Source organism: Bos indicus, chromosome 8 (genome assembly GCF_029378745.1).
Source record: "Bos indicus isolate NIAB-ARS_2022 breed Sahiwal x Tharparkar chromosome 8, NIAB-ARS_B.indTharparkar_mat_pri_1.0, whole genome shotgun sequence".
NCBI classification, from domain to species: Eukaryota; Metazoa; Chordata; class Mammalia; order Artiodactyla; family Bovidae; genus Bos; species Bos indicus.
The window spans coordinates 25,095,267-25,114,424 of NC_091767.1; the positions used below are offsets into that span (position 1 = coordinate 25,095,267).

Genomic DNA, 19,158 nt, shown 5'->3' on the forward strand with positions numbered 1-19,158 from the left:
TTCGGTGGCAGTAATTCATGAATACCTCAAAACCCCTTGGCAATTATCTTTTATCTTTCTATTTTAAAGCCTGATCACTTCTGAATAAAGTACTTTAAAACTTTAGGCATGCTGTAAATGAAAGTTTAGAGAAAAGGAGGATATCATTTTGTTCAAAAATTCAGTTTCTTCAGGTGTTTTTTCTTTTAAAGATGAAAATAAAATTTTAAGCTGTAATTATAGTGCTCATTCCATTTTGTATCCTTTTTTCTCTTGATATTTTATTCTATAAGTTTTTCCATATTGCTTTAATGTATTACTTTTAATGTCTACTTAGCATCTGTTGAGAAGGTATACTGGTTTCTTTAGCCATTTTATATTGCCTTATATTTATTTACGTTCATCTATTCAGCACATTTTTTTTATTTGTACCTCTGTGTGCCAGATATTGGTTACACACTGGTCCTACAGCATTAAACAAAGAGGCAAGGTTCTTACTCCCAAGACATAGAATGTGTCCAATTTTTAATAATTATAAACAACTATAGTAAGATAGCTTTTTACATGCTGTCTTATCTATTATGAAAGCTACAAAATCCTTTGAAATCTCCTTAAAACTGCAATGTTGCCTGCCTCAGGTAACATTTGAATTTATCCCCTAAGAATGTGAGGTAAGGATAAGAGAGCAGGGTAGTCTGACCTCCAGCATTTTTACCTGAAGTCAGAGTTTATGAACCAAGAAGTTCTGGTTTATCTCAATAGTCCTGCCTATATGTTACATCACTCTTGTAATTCTTAAAGGGAGTCTAGAGCCCCTTTAAGACTAGCTACTGGTTTATTTGGAAGAGTAGCCCTTAGAGGCCTTGAGTAAAGATATGAAACGGGGGGAAATATCAAAGTGGCCTATACTGTTGTAGTAGAATTATAGCTGTCATTTTGTATGTTTTTGTTGCAGATTGTCAGTTAAACAGGTACGAAATTTGAGATCAGAATGTATGGGACTGGAAAACCAAATAAAAAAGTAAGTGACTTCTAGAGCTGAAAGTTGCCTGAAGTATTAGTTTAACCTCCTGCATGTTATAGGTTAAAAAACAAACAAACAATGAGATTAGTTAAAATAACATTTCAATACCTAGTTTATAATATGACAAAAACATAGATTCCTAGTCCAATTCTTCTAATAAATTATGATAGGTTTGAGGTTGAGTTTTATTTTTGCTTTTAATAGGAATGGTTGTTAGTGGGTGGGTTTACAGATTAATTAGCTCTTTGGATGGTAAGTTACCATTTTTTTTTAATTGACTAATGAGATTATTTAATTTTTAACTAGAATGGAACCCTGTGATGACCAAAGTAATATACAAGAGAAAATTCAAAAGGTAAGACAACTTTTGAAGGGAAAAATTTAATGTTTGTTTTGTGATATGCAGTGTTTACTTACTTAACTGAACTCATGTATGTCTCTTTTTGTAACAGTGTTATACATTTTTTTAACTCATAAGTTGTATGGACATAAAAGTATCAACAGGTGCCTTTCAGACAGTTGAATATAATGGAAAAAATTAGCTTATAATCAGACTAAATGTATACAACACAGTTTTAAATTTGGTTAATTTAAAATCTTTCACTCTAGCAAGGAAAGTTCAGTTTGATTGTAGCTTAATCAGTAATATTTATCTAAGCAAAAAAATACATGATTTGAAGGAGGATAGTGGTAAGTTTGGAAGAAAAATGAGAAGTCACATTGAGACTGGCATGAGGAATCTGGCAGTTATAGATGATCTGAGGCTTTCAGAGGTTGGCTTTAACAAATGTGGGGTAGGAGAGTTTTCTTAGGTCTTTGTATTTGGATGAAATCTCTCTCAGACTCTGTATTCTTATTCTATGGTCACCAGGCTGCTTTGGAGTATTGATTTGACTTTTTAGGCAGTTTGTCTTTGGAAAAGGTGAGTGCCCTCCTCAGGATCATGAATCTGGCCCCATCACTTCATGGCAAATAGAAGGGGGAAAAGTGGAAGCAGTGTCAGATTTTATTTTCTTGGGCTCCAAAGTCACTGCAGATGGTGACTGCAGCCATGAAATTAAAAGACACTTGCTCCTTGGAAGAAAAGCTATGATAAACCTAGACAGTGTATTAAAAAGCAGAGACTTTGCCAACACAGGTGTGGATAGTCAAAGCTATGGTTTTTCCAGTAGTCATGTATGGATGTGAGAGTTGGAGTATAAAGAAGGCTGAGTGCTGAAGAATTGATGCTTTTGAACTGTGGTGTTGGAGAAGACAGTTGAGAGTCCCTTGGACTGCAAGGAGATCAAGTTAGTCAATCCTAAGGGAAATCAACTCTGAATATTCATTCGAAGGACTGAAGCTGAAGCTCCAGTAATTTGACCCCCTAATGCAAAGAGCCAACTCATTGGAAAAGACCCTGACGCTGGGAAAGATTGATGGCAAAAGGAGAATGGGGTGGCATCTCTGACTCAATGGACATGAATCCGAGGAAACTCCAGGTGATAGTGAAAGACAGGGAAGCCCGGCGTGCTGCAGTCCATGGAATTGCAGAGTCAGACACAACTTAGTGACTAAACAAGAGCAGGAAATAATTATTCATTAATTCAGTGACTATTTATTGATTATTTGCTAGACATTCTTCTAGATAGTGTGGGCTAGAGCACTGAAGAAAACAAGCAGAGTCACTTCCTTTATGGAGCTTCTAGTTCAGCGAATACGAATATTCCTGTTGTTGAATATAGTATCTTTGATTGTAAGCTTAATACGTTAGGTTGGTATGAAATCCAATAAGAGTTTTCATAGCAAAAAAATTTATATATTTATTTGTCTTAGTTGTGGAATGTAAAATCTTTAGTTGTGGCTTATGATATCTAGCTCCCTGACCAGGGATCGAACCTAGGCCTCCTGTGTTGAGAGTGCAGAGTCTTAGCCACAGGACCACAAGAGAAGTTCATAGCTATCTCTCTCGCTGCTGCTGCTAAGTCTGCTAAGTCGCGTCAGTCATGTCCGACTCTGTGTGACCCCATAGACGGCAGCCCACCAGGCTCCCCGTCCCTGGGATTCTCCAGGCAAGAACACTGGAGTGGGTTGCCATTTCCTTCTCCAGTGCACGAAAGTGAAAAGTGAAAGTGAAGTCGTTCAGTCGTGTCCGAGTCTTCGTGACCCCATGGACTGCAGCCTACCAGGCTCCTCCGTCCATGGGATTTTCCAGGCAAGAGGATTGGAGTGGGGTGCCATTGCTTTCTCCGTATCTCTCTTGAGTTTAGGTAATATTTAGTTTCCCTGAGTCAACTTTGTGCCATTGACAAGATAAAATTTCTAGACTTGAAAAATCTGAGACCCAGATGCTGGATCTTTGTACATTCACCAAGGAGATGTCATCCTGTGAGATCTCTAGATGGCCAGCCAATGAGACTTCCTTTGTGGAACAACTTTTCTTTGTGCTGTGAGAAGACACAGACACTAACACAAATATAATTATTATATTTTCCCTCCTCCTCTCTACTTTTGTAAATTCTTTTGAGGCATAATAACATACGTGCAAAAACGTGCAAAAATCGTATGTAGCTTGACAAAATTTCACAAAGTGAACATATCCATGTAACCAGCATTTAACTTAAGGAACAGAATGTTACCATCACCCCAGGAGCATTGAACCCCCTTTCATTCACGGCTGTTTCCTTCCAAGAATAAACACTATCCTCACTCCTTACACTAAAGATTAGTTTTGCCTGTTTGACCCATAAATGGGCATGTATAAAATATATTCTTTTGTATTCAGCTTCTTTCACTTAATGCTGTTTTATCCTTGCTGTTGTATGTGTTCATTCTCATTGCTGTCTAATATTCTATTTTATGAGTATAGCAAAATATACTCTTTTTACTCAAGGTAATTCTTTGGATTCATTACAGTTTTTGACTATTACAAATGAGTGCTATGAACATTCTTATAATTAATTTAATAAACATAGATTAATACATAGTTTTTGACATTTTAACTCTTTGAAACTTGAATGACTCTTAAAAGTTGATATATGGTTTTTTCTTTTTTCTCCTGAAAAGCTTTTATTCTTCTTGAAAAATCTCCTTTAGATTGATGGCATATCAGAATATAGGAAATGCTAATTGCATCTTGATAATGTAAGGTTTCTTAGGTATGTTTTGCAAATCATAATGGTCTAGATTCTCCTGAGAAATTCTTTAAAGTGCTGTTGAAAGTAGTATCAGTGCTTTTAGACTGTTAAAATAGTTAATTTTGTTACCGAAGCCATTCCAGGAATATTTCATTTGTTCCTGGAAAAGAGCATATATTCCAGGAATATTTCATTTGTTCCTGGAAAAGAGCATATATCTTTAATGTATATATAGACTGATTATATGTAGACTTTAATATTTGTTTGTGTTTTCAAAGGTTCGGTCTTTGTGGACTAACGTGAATGAAACACTTATGTTTTTGGAAAAAGAGAGAGAAGTTGTTAGTTCAGTCCTTAGTCTTGATAACAATTATACTTTAGATGGAACTGACATTGCTATCAATATTCCAAGCCTCTTACTTGATAAAATTGAGAAACAAATGTGTCAGGTAAGTATTTGATAATTAAGGAAGCTTTTGAGAAAACTCCTTTCACTTAATTATTTTATGTTTTGTATATTGTTTTTCTTACAATCTTTTTCTACTGTTTTCAGAATTTACTTTTGTGCATGTATCTGGTGAATCTTTCATAACGAGGGGTACTGTTAAGGGTGTGTATATTTATATCTATCAACTTTTATTAATTGTTCATACCTTTTATGGTGCTACATCATACAGTGTAGAGAGTAGGAGGTACTTAATAGGAAGATGATATGGTACCTAATTCTTTATAAATTCTCAAAGAGAACAATAATGATCTCTGATAGCTAAATTTCTTTTTAAAAACTCTCCATTTTCTTATTTTCTTTGATCTTGATTCGATTAAAGTCTTTTCTTTTAGCTTTTGTGACCTCAGTGTCTTTGCCCTCCTGTGGCGTTTCAGACTACTGTTTCCATTTTTCCATTGGTTCCTTTTTCTCTGACTTTTAAGTGAATGTGTTCCCTATTATTCCTTTAATGCTCTCGTTTCTTCCTCATGTTATAAATTCATATGTAAATTCTTATCCAGTTCCATGGTCTCATCAGCCTCCTGTACAATAATATTACCAAATTTTTATTTCCAGTCTCTCCCCTTCAATTCAAACTGTATCAAATTTTTCCACTTGCTTATAGGACATTTACATCTGAATCACTACTTTTTTTTTTTCTTAGTAAATTAAAATTTATTAAGCATTGACTTTATTGTCATGTAGGGGATATAAAGGCTTCCCAGGTGACTCAGTGGTAAAGAACTCTCCTGCCAATGCAGAAGACTTGGGTTCGATCCCTGGATTGGGAAGATCCCCTGGAAAAGGAAATGGCAACCCACTCCAATATTCTTGCCTGGGAAATCCCCTCGACAGAGGAGCCTGGCAGGCTACAGTCCATGGGGTTGCAAAGAGTCGGGCATAACTTAGCGATTAAACAACAACAACAAGGGGATATAAAGATAAAATATTGTGACCCTGAAGAACTTTAATGGGTAACATGTCAGGCACTTCAAATTCAGAGTACATAAAAAATTAGGATCTGTAAACACAGATTCCTATAGGAGCTAGGCAGGTAATATCATATAAATTAAGTATACTAATTGTGTGTAACTATAGGGATAAAGTAAAAAATGTTGTATAGTTGCTAAATCATGTCTGGCTCTTTTTCAACTCCATGGACTGTAGCCCACCAGGCAACTCTGTCCATGGGGGTTCTCCAGGCAATTATACCAGAGTGGGTTGCCATTTCCTTCTCCAGGGGATCTTCCTGACCCAGGGATCGAACCTCTGTCTCTTGCATTGGCAAGTGGATTTTTAACCACTGAGCCACCAGGGAAGCACCAGGAAATGATGAAATCTTTTTAAAAAATATTGGTAACTAATTCAAATGATTTTAAAACTTTGGAACTGTACAGGCCAAATAAAAATGTCTAAGTTTGGAATCAGTCTTTAGGGGCCCTTCAATTTGCAACTTTTGTTAAAACATGAACTCATGATCTTTATCTAAGCCTAATCTTTCTCCTCAGTCTTTATTTTGCTTTCCATTTCTTTGCATTTCTTTTATTCTAGTTTTCAACTTTTTTTGCATGATAACAAAAATGTAGCATGGTGTGTTAATTCTTCCACAGTAGTCTTCTTTGGATCAGAATTATTTACATAATTTTGTGTAGCTTTTTTTTTTCACTCTTGTAGCCTTTTTATATATTAGTGACAGACGTAAATATGTTCTTATAGCATTTTATTATCTTAAGAATCTATAGTTCACCACTTTTTTTCCTTTCTGAATCCTTAGTTGCACACAGGAAATATTTATGAGGCTGGAAAATTGAACATCTTAACAGTTTTTTGGTTATTAAATGAAGTCTTGAAAGTAATGAAATGTGAATGTTGTCAAACTGACCAAGCAAGACTGACAATAGACCTTCACTTCCTTGAAAAAGAGACCAGATTTCAGAAAGAAAGACTGTCAGATCTGAAGCATATGAGGTACACTATAAAGATCCTCTGTTATTTCATTTGGGGAAGAGTAGGGTGGGCTGCCGTCTATGGGGTCGCACAGAGTTGGACACGACTGAAGCGACTTAGCAGCAGCAGCAGGGTGGTTTTGATAATTTCTCAGCACAACTCTAGTTAACACCTCTGTAGCTTTGGCAAACAAATGTGAAAATTTTACTGGTACTCAAAAACCATATGTTATCAACTTCTAGAGAGACACATGAAATAGAAAGGAAGATTAATGTAGTTTTCTTTTGTCTGGTGTATATTACTTGCCCTGAGTGATAATTCTTAATGAAATAATTTAAGCTTTTCTCTAGCTTTCTTTTGTGGTGGTGGTGTGGTATTTAGTCACTAAGTTGTGTCCAACTCTTTTGCCATCCCATGGACTGTAGCCCGCCAGGCTCCTCTGTCCTTGGGATTTCCCAGACAAGATTAGTGGAGCAGGTTGCCATTTCTTACTCCCTGGGATCATCCCGACCCAGGGATCAAACCTGCGTCTCTTGTGCCTCTTGCATTATCAGGTGGATTCTTTATCACTGTGTCATCTGGAATGCCCCATTGTATTCTTTTTTATTTTTGTTCATTTTTTTTGATTTTTTAAATTGGCTGTTAAATTTTTTAAATTGAGGTTTTTAAAGAAGAATTTAAGGTTCACAGCAAAACTGAGAAGTTACAGAGGTTTCCCACATATACCACAAATTCTTATTTCAGTACTTTTTCTTAGTCCTTTTTATATATTCATGTTTTGAATGAAGTTATTTTTTATTCCATCACAGGTATAAAATAACAGAAGCTCTCAAAACTATAAGACATTCTGTTGTTGAAAAGCAAGAAGAATGGCATAAAAAGTGGAAAGAGTTTCTTGGCTTGTCTCCTTTCAGTATAATTAAGGGTTCTACTCCAGTAAGTAATATTGACTTGCCTTTTGGAGAATAGTTTAATCTCTTGTAATCTCTTGATTTATCATGTAACAAGTGACTTAGAAGTGCTATATGTGTATATGCTTGTCATCTTTGCATCTGAGCCTACATTTCAAATATTTTGGTTTCTTTGATTTTCCTAAATACACATTAGAATGTTCATCAAGGTCTTATGATATGGTTAATATTTTTAGATTCAATGGATTGTGTTAAAAGGAAAATGAGACATTTCTCTTTATGTTAGGTTCTGTTACATTTGAGGCATAATTGGAGGACAAAGTAGTCTTCTTACTCCAAATATTGTATTCTTTAGTTTAAAACAGTTATATAATTTGTATGTTTGGCAATTCTATCTTTATTATGGAAAAAAGAAATCATCCTTTCATAGGTTAATTTAGTATTGTCATTATGGTACTGAGTAAAGTGTGTATATTTCAAAATAATAAATTCTTTGTTTGAGGCTGTGGATCTTTTACCGCCTATGTCTCCACTTTCGTTTGATCCTGCCTCAGAAGAAGCATATGCGAGGAGCATTCTTTTACAGTATCCTGCTTCACTTCCAGGTTGGTTTTTTACTTTTTTTCTCTTTTAAACTTGCCTCTCATTAATATTTCTCACTATAATAATAGTTCTTACATATTCTTTCATGTTTTTTTCCCAGTTATATTTTGTGGTGAAATGTATATAGCATTTTGGTCATTGCAAAGTGTCCAACTCAGTGGCATTTAGTAAATTTGCAAAAGTGTACAACCATTACCACTAGCTAATTCTGTGTATTTTTATTACCTCAAAAGAAAACTTGGTACCTATTGGCAATTACTTCTCATTTCCCCTTCTCCCAGACCCTGACAATGACTAACATTCTCCCAGTCTCTGTGAATTTGCCTATTCTGGATATTTCATGTAAAGAACATCATATAATAGGCTTATTGTGTCTCCTTTCTTTACTTGCACAGTTTTTTACTTTGCACAATCTTTGTATTGTTTCCACCATTTGGCTACTATGAGTAATGCTGCTATTAATATTCATTTATAAGTTTTTGTGTAGAAGCCCATGATTTTTTAACATGAAAGAAGGATACCTAATCATTGCCTGTTTCTGCAGTTGAGATTTTTGCTTTAAATGTGTAGTTTTCTTTGCTAAACCATTTGAAATGTTAACACTTTACTCTTAAGTGTTTCAGCATGCACTCCCATGAAAATAAGGACTTTTTCCTGTTTAATTGCCATTAATTTTATACTTAAAATTAATAATAGTTCTATAATATCTCATCCAGTTTCCTCAAACATCATACCATTGTCACACCTCAAAGTTAATTTCTCTGCAGTATCTAATAGCCATTTCATACTTAGTCTCCCCAATTGTCTGCTGCTTGTGTACAAGAAATTGTTACTGGGTTCAGTAAATGTAAGGTAGATAGGTAGAGGAATAAGTGAATAAAAAATGTTGGAATATGTAGCCAGTGAGGAGTAGGTCACAGTGAAGTTCAGGCAGGTATTCGATCATGGCAGCAGTCAGCACAGGACTTAGGAAGAAAAGGATAACCACAACTAGCATAGGTGATTTGTTTTGAGAGTCAGGTGTATGTGAGGAGGACACTAACTGGGAAACATCATAGACCAGAGAGCACAGGTCAAGGATAGGAGCCAGCAGAAGTGTAGACAGAAAAGACTGCATCGTTTGTTGAATGAAGACTTTCAGATTCAGAGCGTTATTTATGATGACAGAATTACTTTGATAGTTCTTGACATATTTGGTTGGCATTATGTTCTCACTTCAGCTTGGAAGGGGCCTTTTTACTCTTGGCATATTTAGTTTGAGTGAAAGTTGCACAGTCGTGTCCAACTTTTTGCGACCCCATGAACTACAACATGCCAGGCTTCCCTGTCCATCACCAACTCCCAGAGCTTGCTCAAACTCATGTCCATTGAGTCTGTGATGCCATCCAACCATCTCATCCTCTGTCGTCCCCTTTCCTTTCCCAGCATCAGGGTCTTTTCCAGTGAGTCAGGTCTTTGCATGAGGTGGGCAAAGTATTGGAGCTTCAGCTTCAGCATCAGTCCTTCCAATGAATATTCAGGACACATTTCCTTTAGGATTGGTGGTTTAATCTCCTTGCAGTCCAAGAGACGCTCAAGAGTCTTCTCCAGCACCACAGTTCAAAATAATTAATTCTTAGGCACTTGGCTTTCTTTATGGTCCAGCTCTCACATCCATACTTGACTACTGGAAAAACCATAGCTTTGACAAGACAGACCTTTGTTGGCAAAGTAATGTCTCTGCTTTTTAATATGTTGTCTAGGAGGGTCATAGCTTTTCTTACAAGGAGCAAGCGTCTTTTAATTTCATGGCTGTAGTTACCATCTGCAGAGATTTTGGAACCCAAGAAAATAAAAGTCTGTCACTGTTTCATTGTTACCCTATCTGTTTGCCATGCAGTGATGGGACTGGATGCCATGATCTTTGTTTTTTGAATATTGAATTTTAAGCCAGCTTTTTCACTCTCCTCTTTCACTTTCATCAAGAGGCTCTTTAGCTCTTCGCTTTCTGCCGTAAGGGTGGTATCATCTGCATATCTGAGGTTATTGGTATTTCTCCCAGCAATCTTGATTCCAGCTTGTGTTTCATCCACACCGACTTTTCACATGATGTACTCTACATATAAATTACATAAGCAGGGTGAAAATATACAGCCTTAACATACTTCTTTCGCAATTTTGAACCAGTCTGTTGTTTCATGTCCTGTTCTAACTTTTGCTTCTTGACCTGCATACAGATTTCTCAGGAGGCAGGTCAGGTGGTCTGATATTCCCATCTCTTCAAGAATTTTCTACAGTTTGTTGTGATCCACACAGTCAAAGCCTTTGGTGTAGTCAATAAAGCAGAAATAGATGTTTTTCTGGAACTCTCTTGCTTTTTCTGTGATTCATTGGATGTTGGCAATTTTATCTCTGGTTCCTCTGCCTTTTCTTTTTTTTTTTGTTCCCCTGCCTTTTCTAAGTCCAGCTTGAACATCTGGAAATTCACGGTTCACGTATTGCTGAAGCCTGGCTTGGAGAATTTTGAGGATTACTTTACTAGCGTGTGAGATGAGTGCAATTGTGCAGTAGTTTGAGCATTCTTTGGCATTGACTTTCTTTGGGATTATAATGAAAACTGACCTTTTCCAGTCCTGTGGCCACTGCTGAGTTTACCAACTTTGCTGGCATATTGAATGCATCACTTTAACAGCATCATGTTTCAGGATTTGAAATAGCTCAACTGGAATTCCATCACCTCCACAAGCTTTGTTCGTAGTGTTGTTTCCTAAGGCCCACTTGACTTTGCATTCCAGGATGTCTGGCTCTAGGTGAGTGATCACACCATCGTGGTTATCTGGGTCATGAAGATCTTTTTTGTCCAGTTCTTCTGTGTATTCTTGTCACTTCTTAATATCTTCTGCTTCTGTTAGGTCCATTCCATTTTTGTCCTTTATTGAGCCCATCTTTGCATGAAATGTGCCCTTGGTATCTCTGATTTTCTTGATGAAATGTCTAGTCTTTGCCATTCTATTGTTTTCCTCTATTTCTTTGCATTGATCCCTAAGGAAGACTTTCTTATCTCTCCTTGCTATTCTTTGGAACTCTGCATTCAGATGGGTATACTTTACTTTTCTCCTTTAACTTTAGCTTTTCTTCTTTTCTTAGCTATTTGTAAGGCCTCCTCAGACAACCATTTTCCCTTATTGCATTTCTTTTTCTTGGGAAAGGTCTTTATCACTGCCTCCTGTACAATGTCACAAACATCTATCCTTAGTTCTTCAGATACTCTATCAGATCTAATCTCTTGAATCTATTTGTCATTTCCACTGTATAATCATAAGGGATTTGATTTAGATCATACCTGAATGGTCTAGTGGTTTTCCCTACTTTGTTCAATTTCAGTCTGAATTTGGCAATAAGGAGCTCATGATATGAGCTACAGTCAGCTCCCAGTCTTGTTTTTGCTGACTGTATAGAGTTTCTTCATCTTTGGCTGCAAAGCATATAATGAATCTGATTTCGGTATTGACCATCTGGTGATGTTCATGTGTAGAGTTGTCTCTTGTGTTGGTGGAAGAGGGTGTTTGCTGTGACTAGTGCGTTCTCTTGGCAAATCTCTGTTAGCCTTTGCCCTGCTTCATTTTGTACTCTAAGGCCAAATTTGCCTGTTATTCCAGGTATCTCTTGACTTACTAATTTTGCATTCCAGTCCCTATAATGAAAAGAACATCTGTTTTGGGTGTTAGTTCTAGAAGGTCTTGTAGGTCTTCATAAAACTGTTCAACTTCAGCTTCTTCAGCATTACTGGTTGGGGCATAGACTTGGATTAATGTGACATTGAATGGTTTGCCTTGGAAATGAACAGAGATCATTCTGTGGTTTTTGAGAGTGCACCCAAGGACTGCATTTTGGACACTTTTATTGACTATGATGGCTACTCCATTTCTTCTAAGGGATTCTTGCCCACAGTAATAGATATAATGGTCATCTAAGTTAAATTCGCCCATTCCAGTCCATTTTAGTTCTCTGATTTCTAAAATGTTGATGTTTACTCTTGCCATCTACTGTTTGACCATTTCCAATTTACCTTGATTCATGGACCTAACGTTCCAGGTTCCTATGCAATATTGTTTTTTACAGCATTGGACTTTTCTTCCATCACCAGTCACATCCACAACTGGGCGTTGTTTTTGCTTTGGCTCCGTCTCTTCATTCTTTCTGGTGTTATTCTCCACTCTTCTGTGGGCGCCTACTGATCTGCAGAGTTCATCCTTCAGTGTCGTATCTTTTTGCCTTTTCATACTATTCATGAGGTTCTCAAGGCAAGAGTACTGAAGTGATTTGCATTCTCTTCTCCAGTGGACCACGTTTTGTCAGAACTCTCCACCATGAGCCATCTGTCTTGGGTGGCCCTACACGGCATGGCTCATAGTTTCATTGAGTTAGACAAAATTTCCATTACTTTTTAGAAATCACATATAAGTGAACCATATAGTATTTGTCTGTCTCTGACTAATTTCACTAAACCTAATATTCTTTAGTCCATGCATGTTGTGGAAATGGCAATGTTTTACTCTTTTATGGCTCAGAAATATTCATATAAATATCCATTATGTCTGCATGGGTGCTATGTTGCTTCAGTTGTGCCCGACTCTTTGCGATGCTATGGATTGTAGCCTGCCAGGCTCCTCTGTCCATGGGATTCTCCAGGCAAGAATATTGGAGTGGGTTGCCACGCCCTCCTCCAGGGGATCTTCCCCACCCAGGGTGTGAACCTGAGTCTCCTGCAGCTCTTGCATTGCAGGCGGATCCTTTACTGCTGAGCCACTGGGGAAGCCCAAAATACCCTTTATATATGTATATGTATATATATGCACACACACACACACACACACACACATATACATATATATGCACATTTATACCACTTCTTCAGCCAGTAATCTGTTGATGGAGACTTGGTTTGCTTCCATGTCTTAACTATTATAAATAGTGCTGCTATGAACATTGAGGTGCATGTGTTTTTTCAAATTAGAGTTTTTGTTTTTTCTGCATATATATCCAGGAATGGAGTTGCTGGATCAAATGGTAGTTTTGCTTTTAGATTTGTAAGGAATCTCCATATGTTTTCTATAGTCGCTGCACCAGTTTACAGTCCCCTGTGTAGGAGAGTTCCCTTGTGTCCACATCCTCTCCAGCATTTATTATTTTTAGATTTTTTTATGGTAGCCATTCTAACCAGTGTGAGGTTGATATTGTGGTGTTGATTTGCATTTCTCTAATAATTAGCAATGTTGAGCATCTTTTCGTGTGTCTGTTGACTATCTGTATGTCTTCTTTGGAGAAATGTCTTCTTTACTTAATGAATGATAGATTGGTTATAGGATTCAAGATCAAGACTAAATTTTTCCTTGAGACTTTGATAATACGCCGTCATTACTTTCTGCCTTCTTTTTGAAACATTTGCTGTCAGTCTAATTGTCATTCCTTTGTAGGTAATTTTTGATCTCTGGTTGCTTTTAAGACTTCCATTTATTTATTTTTTAAAAGAGTTTTCTATCTATCTATTTATTTATTTATGGCTGTGTTTGGTCTTTGTTGCTTTGTTGGCTTTCTCCAGTTGGAGTGAACAGGGGCTACTCTTTGTTGCGTAGCACAGGCCGTAGGGCACGTGGGTTTCAGTGGCTGTAGCACATTGTCTCAGCAGTTGTGGCTCACGGGCTCTAGAGGGTGGGCTTAGTAGTTGTGGCACACAGGCTTAGTTACCTCACGACATGTGGGATCTTCCTGGACCAGGGAACAAACCAATGTCCCCTGCATTGGAAGGCAGATTGTTAACCGCTGAACCACTAGGGAAGCCCTGGAATGTTTTATAAATAACAGAAACTACATCATCATTAGTAGGTTATTGAAAATGTTAAAAGGTGGCATTATGATGAATTAAAAGAAAACTTTACAATACACATTGGTTTCTTATATAGTAACACTTTGGACATGTATAAATAATCTTTCAGAATCAAACATGTTGAAAGAAGAGGAGCTCCTGGAATATCCTCTGAAATGTAGCCATGAGTTCCTTCAATTTTATTTCCTGTTATGCTGCTTCACTAGATATATGCTATGCCCTGGCACACCAAATGTGCACCTTATTCTCCTAGTACTTGGCTTCTTCATGTTCCCTACTCTGGACCAGGTGCCTTTCTGCCTTCTTGCATTCTGTGTGTACTTGTATTATAATACTGTAACAATATGTCATAATGCTTTTCTTATCAATAGTCTCTCCTATACTGATTTCTTGAAGGCAGGTCTCCATTTTAAATTTTTTCCCCATTGTTAGTACTGCAGTGACATAATTATTAAATGGTATGTTGAAGAATAAATACATAGCAGTTGATGTTGTAGATGCTGGGTTAAAATACGCTAAGTACTATAACTTTTTGGCTGGTTTATTTGGTAAGTGCATTGTCTATGTACTTAAACATGAAACATGGCTATATATAATACTAGGGAATTGTGGATTGTCCCTTTTGGGGAAACTTTGTGTGAGCTGTCTTTTTAGAAGAGCCTATTGTACAGATTCTCCATCACTGTCATGTGTATTACTTTATAGTTAATAATTGAATAATTATCTTTTCCTATTAGCATTTATATTATTTTTTATTTTCTTCTGTTGAGAACTTCAAGAGAGCTCTAAATATTAGAATGTACAAGCATAATTAAAGAGTAATTAATTTTTCTATTCCTTTAGTTACACCTAAGCAACATATCCAGGAAAATAATTGCAGAAGAGCAAGTGGTACACTGGAAACTAAATCTGATCCACCCAACAGGTAAAACAGATTTGATTTTCGTATTGATTATTTTTCCTCTTCATTAATTTTAGTTCCATCTTCAGTCAGTTTTCAAGCTTCTCTAGTATGGGATAGCTTATAACTTTTTCCTCTTAATCAGATGGTGTTTTCCCACTGTGGACCCCCCTTTTCTGGAAAGATTCAACATTTCTGATGCATGGGCATTTTCTCCTCTTCATTCTTATCTAAATGTTAAGACTCAGGGGGATTACCTAATTTTTGAAGAGAAAGATATATATGAGAATTATTTAATACAAGTTTGGGAATTTTGGCATTTTTGTGTCTGTGAACTTTGAAATCACTTGTTGACTGTTGACTAAATCCAAGTGTTTAGGGACTTCTGAAATTACCTAGATGGTGGTTTTCAGTCTGTGTTCTGCAGCTCCCTCTGATGCTGTGGATGAGTCAGACTTAGTCTGTGGCTGTTCCATCCTTTGCCATTTCAACCTGAGCAGCTTACTTTTATCTATATTGTATATTGGGGTTTTATATGCCATTTGATAAAAAGAGTTCTATGCTTAAAAATTTTTTTGGAGTGAAGACTTCTGATTCAATCTAATCCCCAAGTTTAGCATGATTAAGCTGAACCTAGTTAGTTTATTGTAACTAACTAGTAGTAGTCTTATTTTATTTATTGCCTTTTTTTCTGTATTATTCTATTTTGGCCCTTAAATAAACTGACGTCAGATTACAAAAGCAAAAATCTCTAAATGTGTATATGTTTCTCCTTTAATAAACATTATTAACTAGCAGTCAAACACAGACATGCTAGACAGATTCTTTTTTATTGTTTTTTTGATTACCATTTGATTTAAATAGGTGTCTTTTAGTTCACTTTCCCCATGTTAATGAGGCACAGGTATGGAAACAAAATACTTATAATAATTCTAAAACTAAGATTCTAAATTTTAAGTGACTTCAAGCCTCCTGCATTTTGTATGCTCTTCAGTTCAGTTCAGTTGCTCAGTCGTGTCTGACTCTTTGCGACCCCATGAATTGCAGCATGCCAGGCCTCCCTGTCCATCACCATCTCCTGGAGTTCACTCAAACTCACGTCCATTGAGTTGGTGATGCCATCCAGCCATCTCATCCTCTGTCATCCCCTTTTCCTCCTGCGCCCAATCCCTCCCAGCATCAGAGTCTTTTCCAGTGAGTCAACTCTTTTCATGAGGTGGCCAAGAGTTTCAGCTTTAGCATCATTTCTTCCAAAGAACACCCAGGGCTTATCTCCTTTAAAATGGACTGGTTGGATCTCCTTGCAGTTCAAGGGATTCTCAAGAGTCTTCTCCAACACCATAGTTCAAAAGCATCAATTCTTCGGCACTCAGCTTTCTTCACAGTCCAACTCTCACATCCATACATGACCACTGGAAAAACCATAGCCTTGACTAGACAGACCTTTGTTGGCAAAGTAATGGCTCTGCTTTTCAATATGCTATCTAGATTGGTCATAACTTTTCACCAAGGAGTAAGCGTCTTTTAATTTCATGGCTGCAGTCACCATCTGCAGTGATTTTTGAGCCCAAAAAATAAAGTCTGACACTGTTTCCACTGTTTCCCCATCTATTTCCCATGAAGTGATGGGACCAGATGCCATGATCTTCATTTTCTGAATGTTGAGCTTTAAGCCAACTTTTTCACTCTCCTCTTTTACTTTCATCAAGAGGCCTTTTAGTTCCTCTTCACTTTCTGCCATAAGGGTGGTGTCATCTGCATATCTGAGGTTATTGATATTTCTCCCGGCAATCTTGATTCCAGCTTGTGCTTCTTCCAGCCCAGTGTTTCTCATGATGTATTCTGCATATAAGTTAAATAAGCAGGGTGACAATATACAGCCTTGACGTACTCCTTTTCCTATTTGGAACCAGTCTGTTGTTCCATGTCCAGTTCCATGTTGCTTCCTGACCTGCATATAGGTTTCTCAAGAGGTAGGTCAGGTGGTCTGGTATGCCCATCTCTTTCAGAATTTTCCACAGTTTATTGTGATCCACACAGTCAAAGGCTTTGGCATAGTCAGTAAAGCAGAAATAGATGTTTTTCTGGAACTCTTTTGTTTTTTCCATGATCCAGCGGATGTTGGCAATTTGATCTCTGGTTTCTCTGCCTTTTGTAAAACCAGCTTGAATATCTGGAAGTTCTTGGTTCACATATTGCTGAAGCCTGGCTTGGAGAATTTTGAGCATTACTTTACTAGCGTGTGAGATGAGTGCAATTGTGCGGTAGTTTGAGCATTCTTTGGCATTGCCTTTCTTTGGGGTTGGAATGAAAACTGACCTTTTCCAGTCCTGTGGCCACTGCTCTTAGTAAGTTATAATAAACTAAAACACCATTGAGTTCAGTTCAGTCGTGCAGTCATGTCTGACTCTTTGTGACCCCATGGACTGCAGCATGCCAGGTTTCCCTGTCCATCACCAACCACCGGAACTTGCTCAAACTCGTGTCCATCGAATTGGTGATGCCATCCAGCCATCTCATCCTCTGTTGTCCCCTTCTCCTCCTGCCTTCAATCTTTCCAAGCATCAGGGTCTTTTCAGTTCTTTGCATCAGGTGGCCAAAGTACTGGAGTTTCAGCTTCTGCATCAGTCCTTCCAGTGAATATTCAGGACTGATTTCCTTTAGGATTGACTGGTTTGATCTCCTTGCCATGCAAGGGACTCTCAAGAGTCTTCTCCACCACCACAGATCAAAAAACACCATAACCAGAGTCAAAACTTAAATGTGAAATTATGCTATTGGCAGTTTGCTCTGCAGTAATTTTCTGTTTATAGACGGACCTGGACTACTTGTGAAAGAATTTTATTTTTGTTTTTAGATATGGGTGTGATGTTGATTTTCTAAGTACCTAAAGAAATATAATGAAATATTCAGTGAGGACGTGGTATTGAAGAAACTAAAGTTATTGGGCTTGCTAATTTTACCCTCTTATCACAGTTGTTCTTAAAGCATGCCTCTTAGAGGGAAATAGTTGGTGCTCCCAGTCTCAGTTATTTTTTCATGTCTTTTCTTGAGAGAACAAATTAATTTTGATTAACATCTCTTGCTGGACTAAAAATTAATGGAGTTAGTAGATTAATTCACAAATCTGATTTTGTTTTTGAACAACATGAACCTTAAGATTCTTTCTTGAGGTAGAATTTTATACTAAGATATACTATCAGAATTCTACAGGAGCCAGACACTTAGCCCTTAAAAATTTAATTCAAATAGAATTCTCTTAAAATTGGAAAAAGTTGTTTTAAATAATTTCAGTTCCTCATTTATCCTCTTTCAAGCTCCTGGAGCTTTTAACTGTCTTTTGATACTTAATTTTACTTATAGGTTGGGATATTAAAAGAAGGTAGAGGAAGGCTTTTGGTGATGAAGGATAAATGCTTAATGGGAAATGAAAATTTATTACTGCTTAATAGAAGAGTAGAAGAGAGGTAAAGAGTTGAATTACTGAGATGTAGAAGTAAAATTTCTTCTCAGAATTGTTTATTAAAAAAGTATTTTGTAATACAATGTTTCATGTGTAATGTGGGTAGATTGCACTTAAAGAAATACCCCTTTTTGGCATATAGTACAGCTGTTACACTAAATATTTATAGAGGCATCATCTTACATCAGTGTCACTGTAGTTAATTGGGAAATTCATATGTGAAAATGGTTAAGCTATTCAGTTAAAAAACATGAAATGAATGTAGTTTTTAGAGTAAGTGTGTTGTTTGACTTTTCACAAGTACTAAAATATAAGGAGTCTTCTCCATAAATCTCCTGGCTTGGTTTTGATCAGAGTGATGGAGGCTTCACTATACCTACAATCAGAATTCAATTGGTGATGCCTTTGCTGCACACTGTGCATAGTACCTTTCTTTGCAGTGGTTTCTGGAAAGGAGGGTTCCATGATATTTCTAGTGGTGGTGATGCAGTTCTTCTAGACCTTTACACTCTAGAGTTTCTCCTTTATTGCATTTCAAAGATAGGGCAGTGTGATATTGCATGCATTCCAAATAAACATCCTTAGACTTAGAAATTGAATTCTAATCTCATTTTATTATTTCCTTCTTCTTTAATTATTTCTATGTTAGTTGTAGACATATTGTAATAACAACAAATGAAAAATTTAAAAAACTAGCTAAAATTTCTAACAAATCACTTTTCAGATTCTTTCCCAAGTACTTTTTAGACTTTACTTATAATTTTAGTTCTAATCAAAGCATGAATATAGTCTTGTATTCTAAAATACAAAATTTTCTCAGCATTATCATAGCATAAATACATTTTTTAAAGTTTGTGTATG

The 19,158-nt window shown here is 36.7% G+C and overlaps 1 protein-coding gene across 2 annotated transcripts in view; it reads left to right on the plus strand.

Annotated features, from left to right (window-relative positions):
- HAUS6 (HAUS augmin like complex subunit 6) overlaps nucleotides 1-19,158 on the plus strand; it is a 39,317-nt gene that overhangs the window by 11,256 nt on the left and 8,903 nt on the right. For both annotated transcript variants that reach the window (XM_019965897.2, XM_070794490.1), the window contains exons 6-12: nucleotides 935-1,000; nucleotides 1,310-1,358; nucleotides 4,398-4,568; nucleotides 6,381-6,574; nucleotides 7,363-7,489; nucleotides 7,967-8,069; nucleotides 14,777-14,858. In XM_019965897.2, coding sequence (XP_019821456.2) covers nucleotides 935-1,000; nucleotides 1,310-1,358; nucleotides 4,398-4,568; nucleotides 6,381-6,574; nucleotides 7,363-7,489; nucleotides 7,967-8,069; nucleotides 14,777-14,858 — 792 coding nt within the window. The remainder of the gene's footprint in view (nucleotides 1-934; nucleotides 1,001-1,309; nucleotides 1,359-4,397; nucleotides 4,569-6,380; nucleotides 6,575-7,362; nucleotides 7,490-7,966; nucleotides 8,070-14,776; nucleotides 14,859-19,158) is intronic.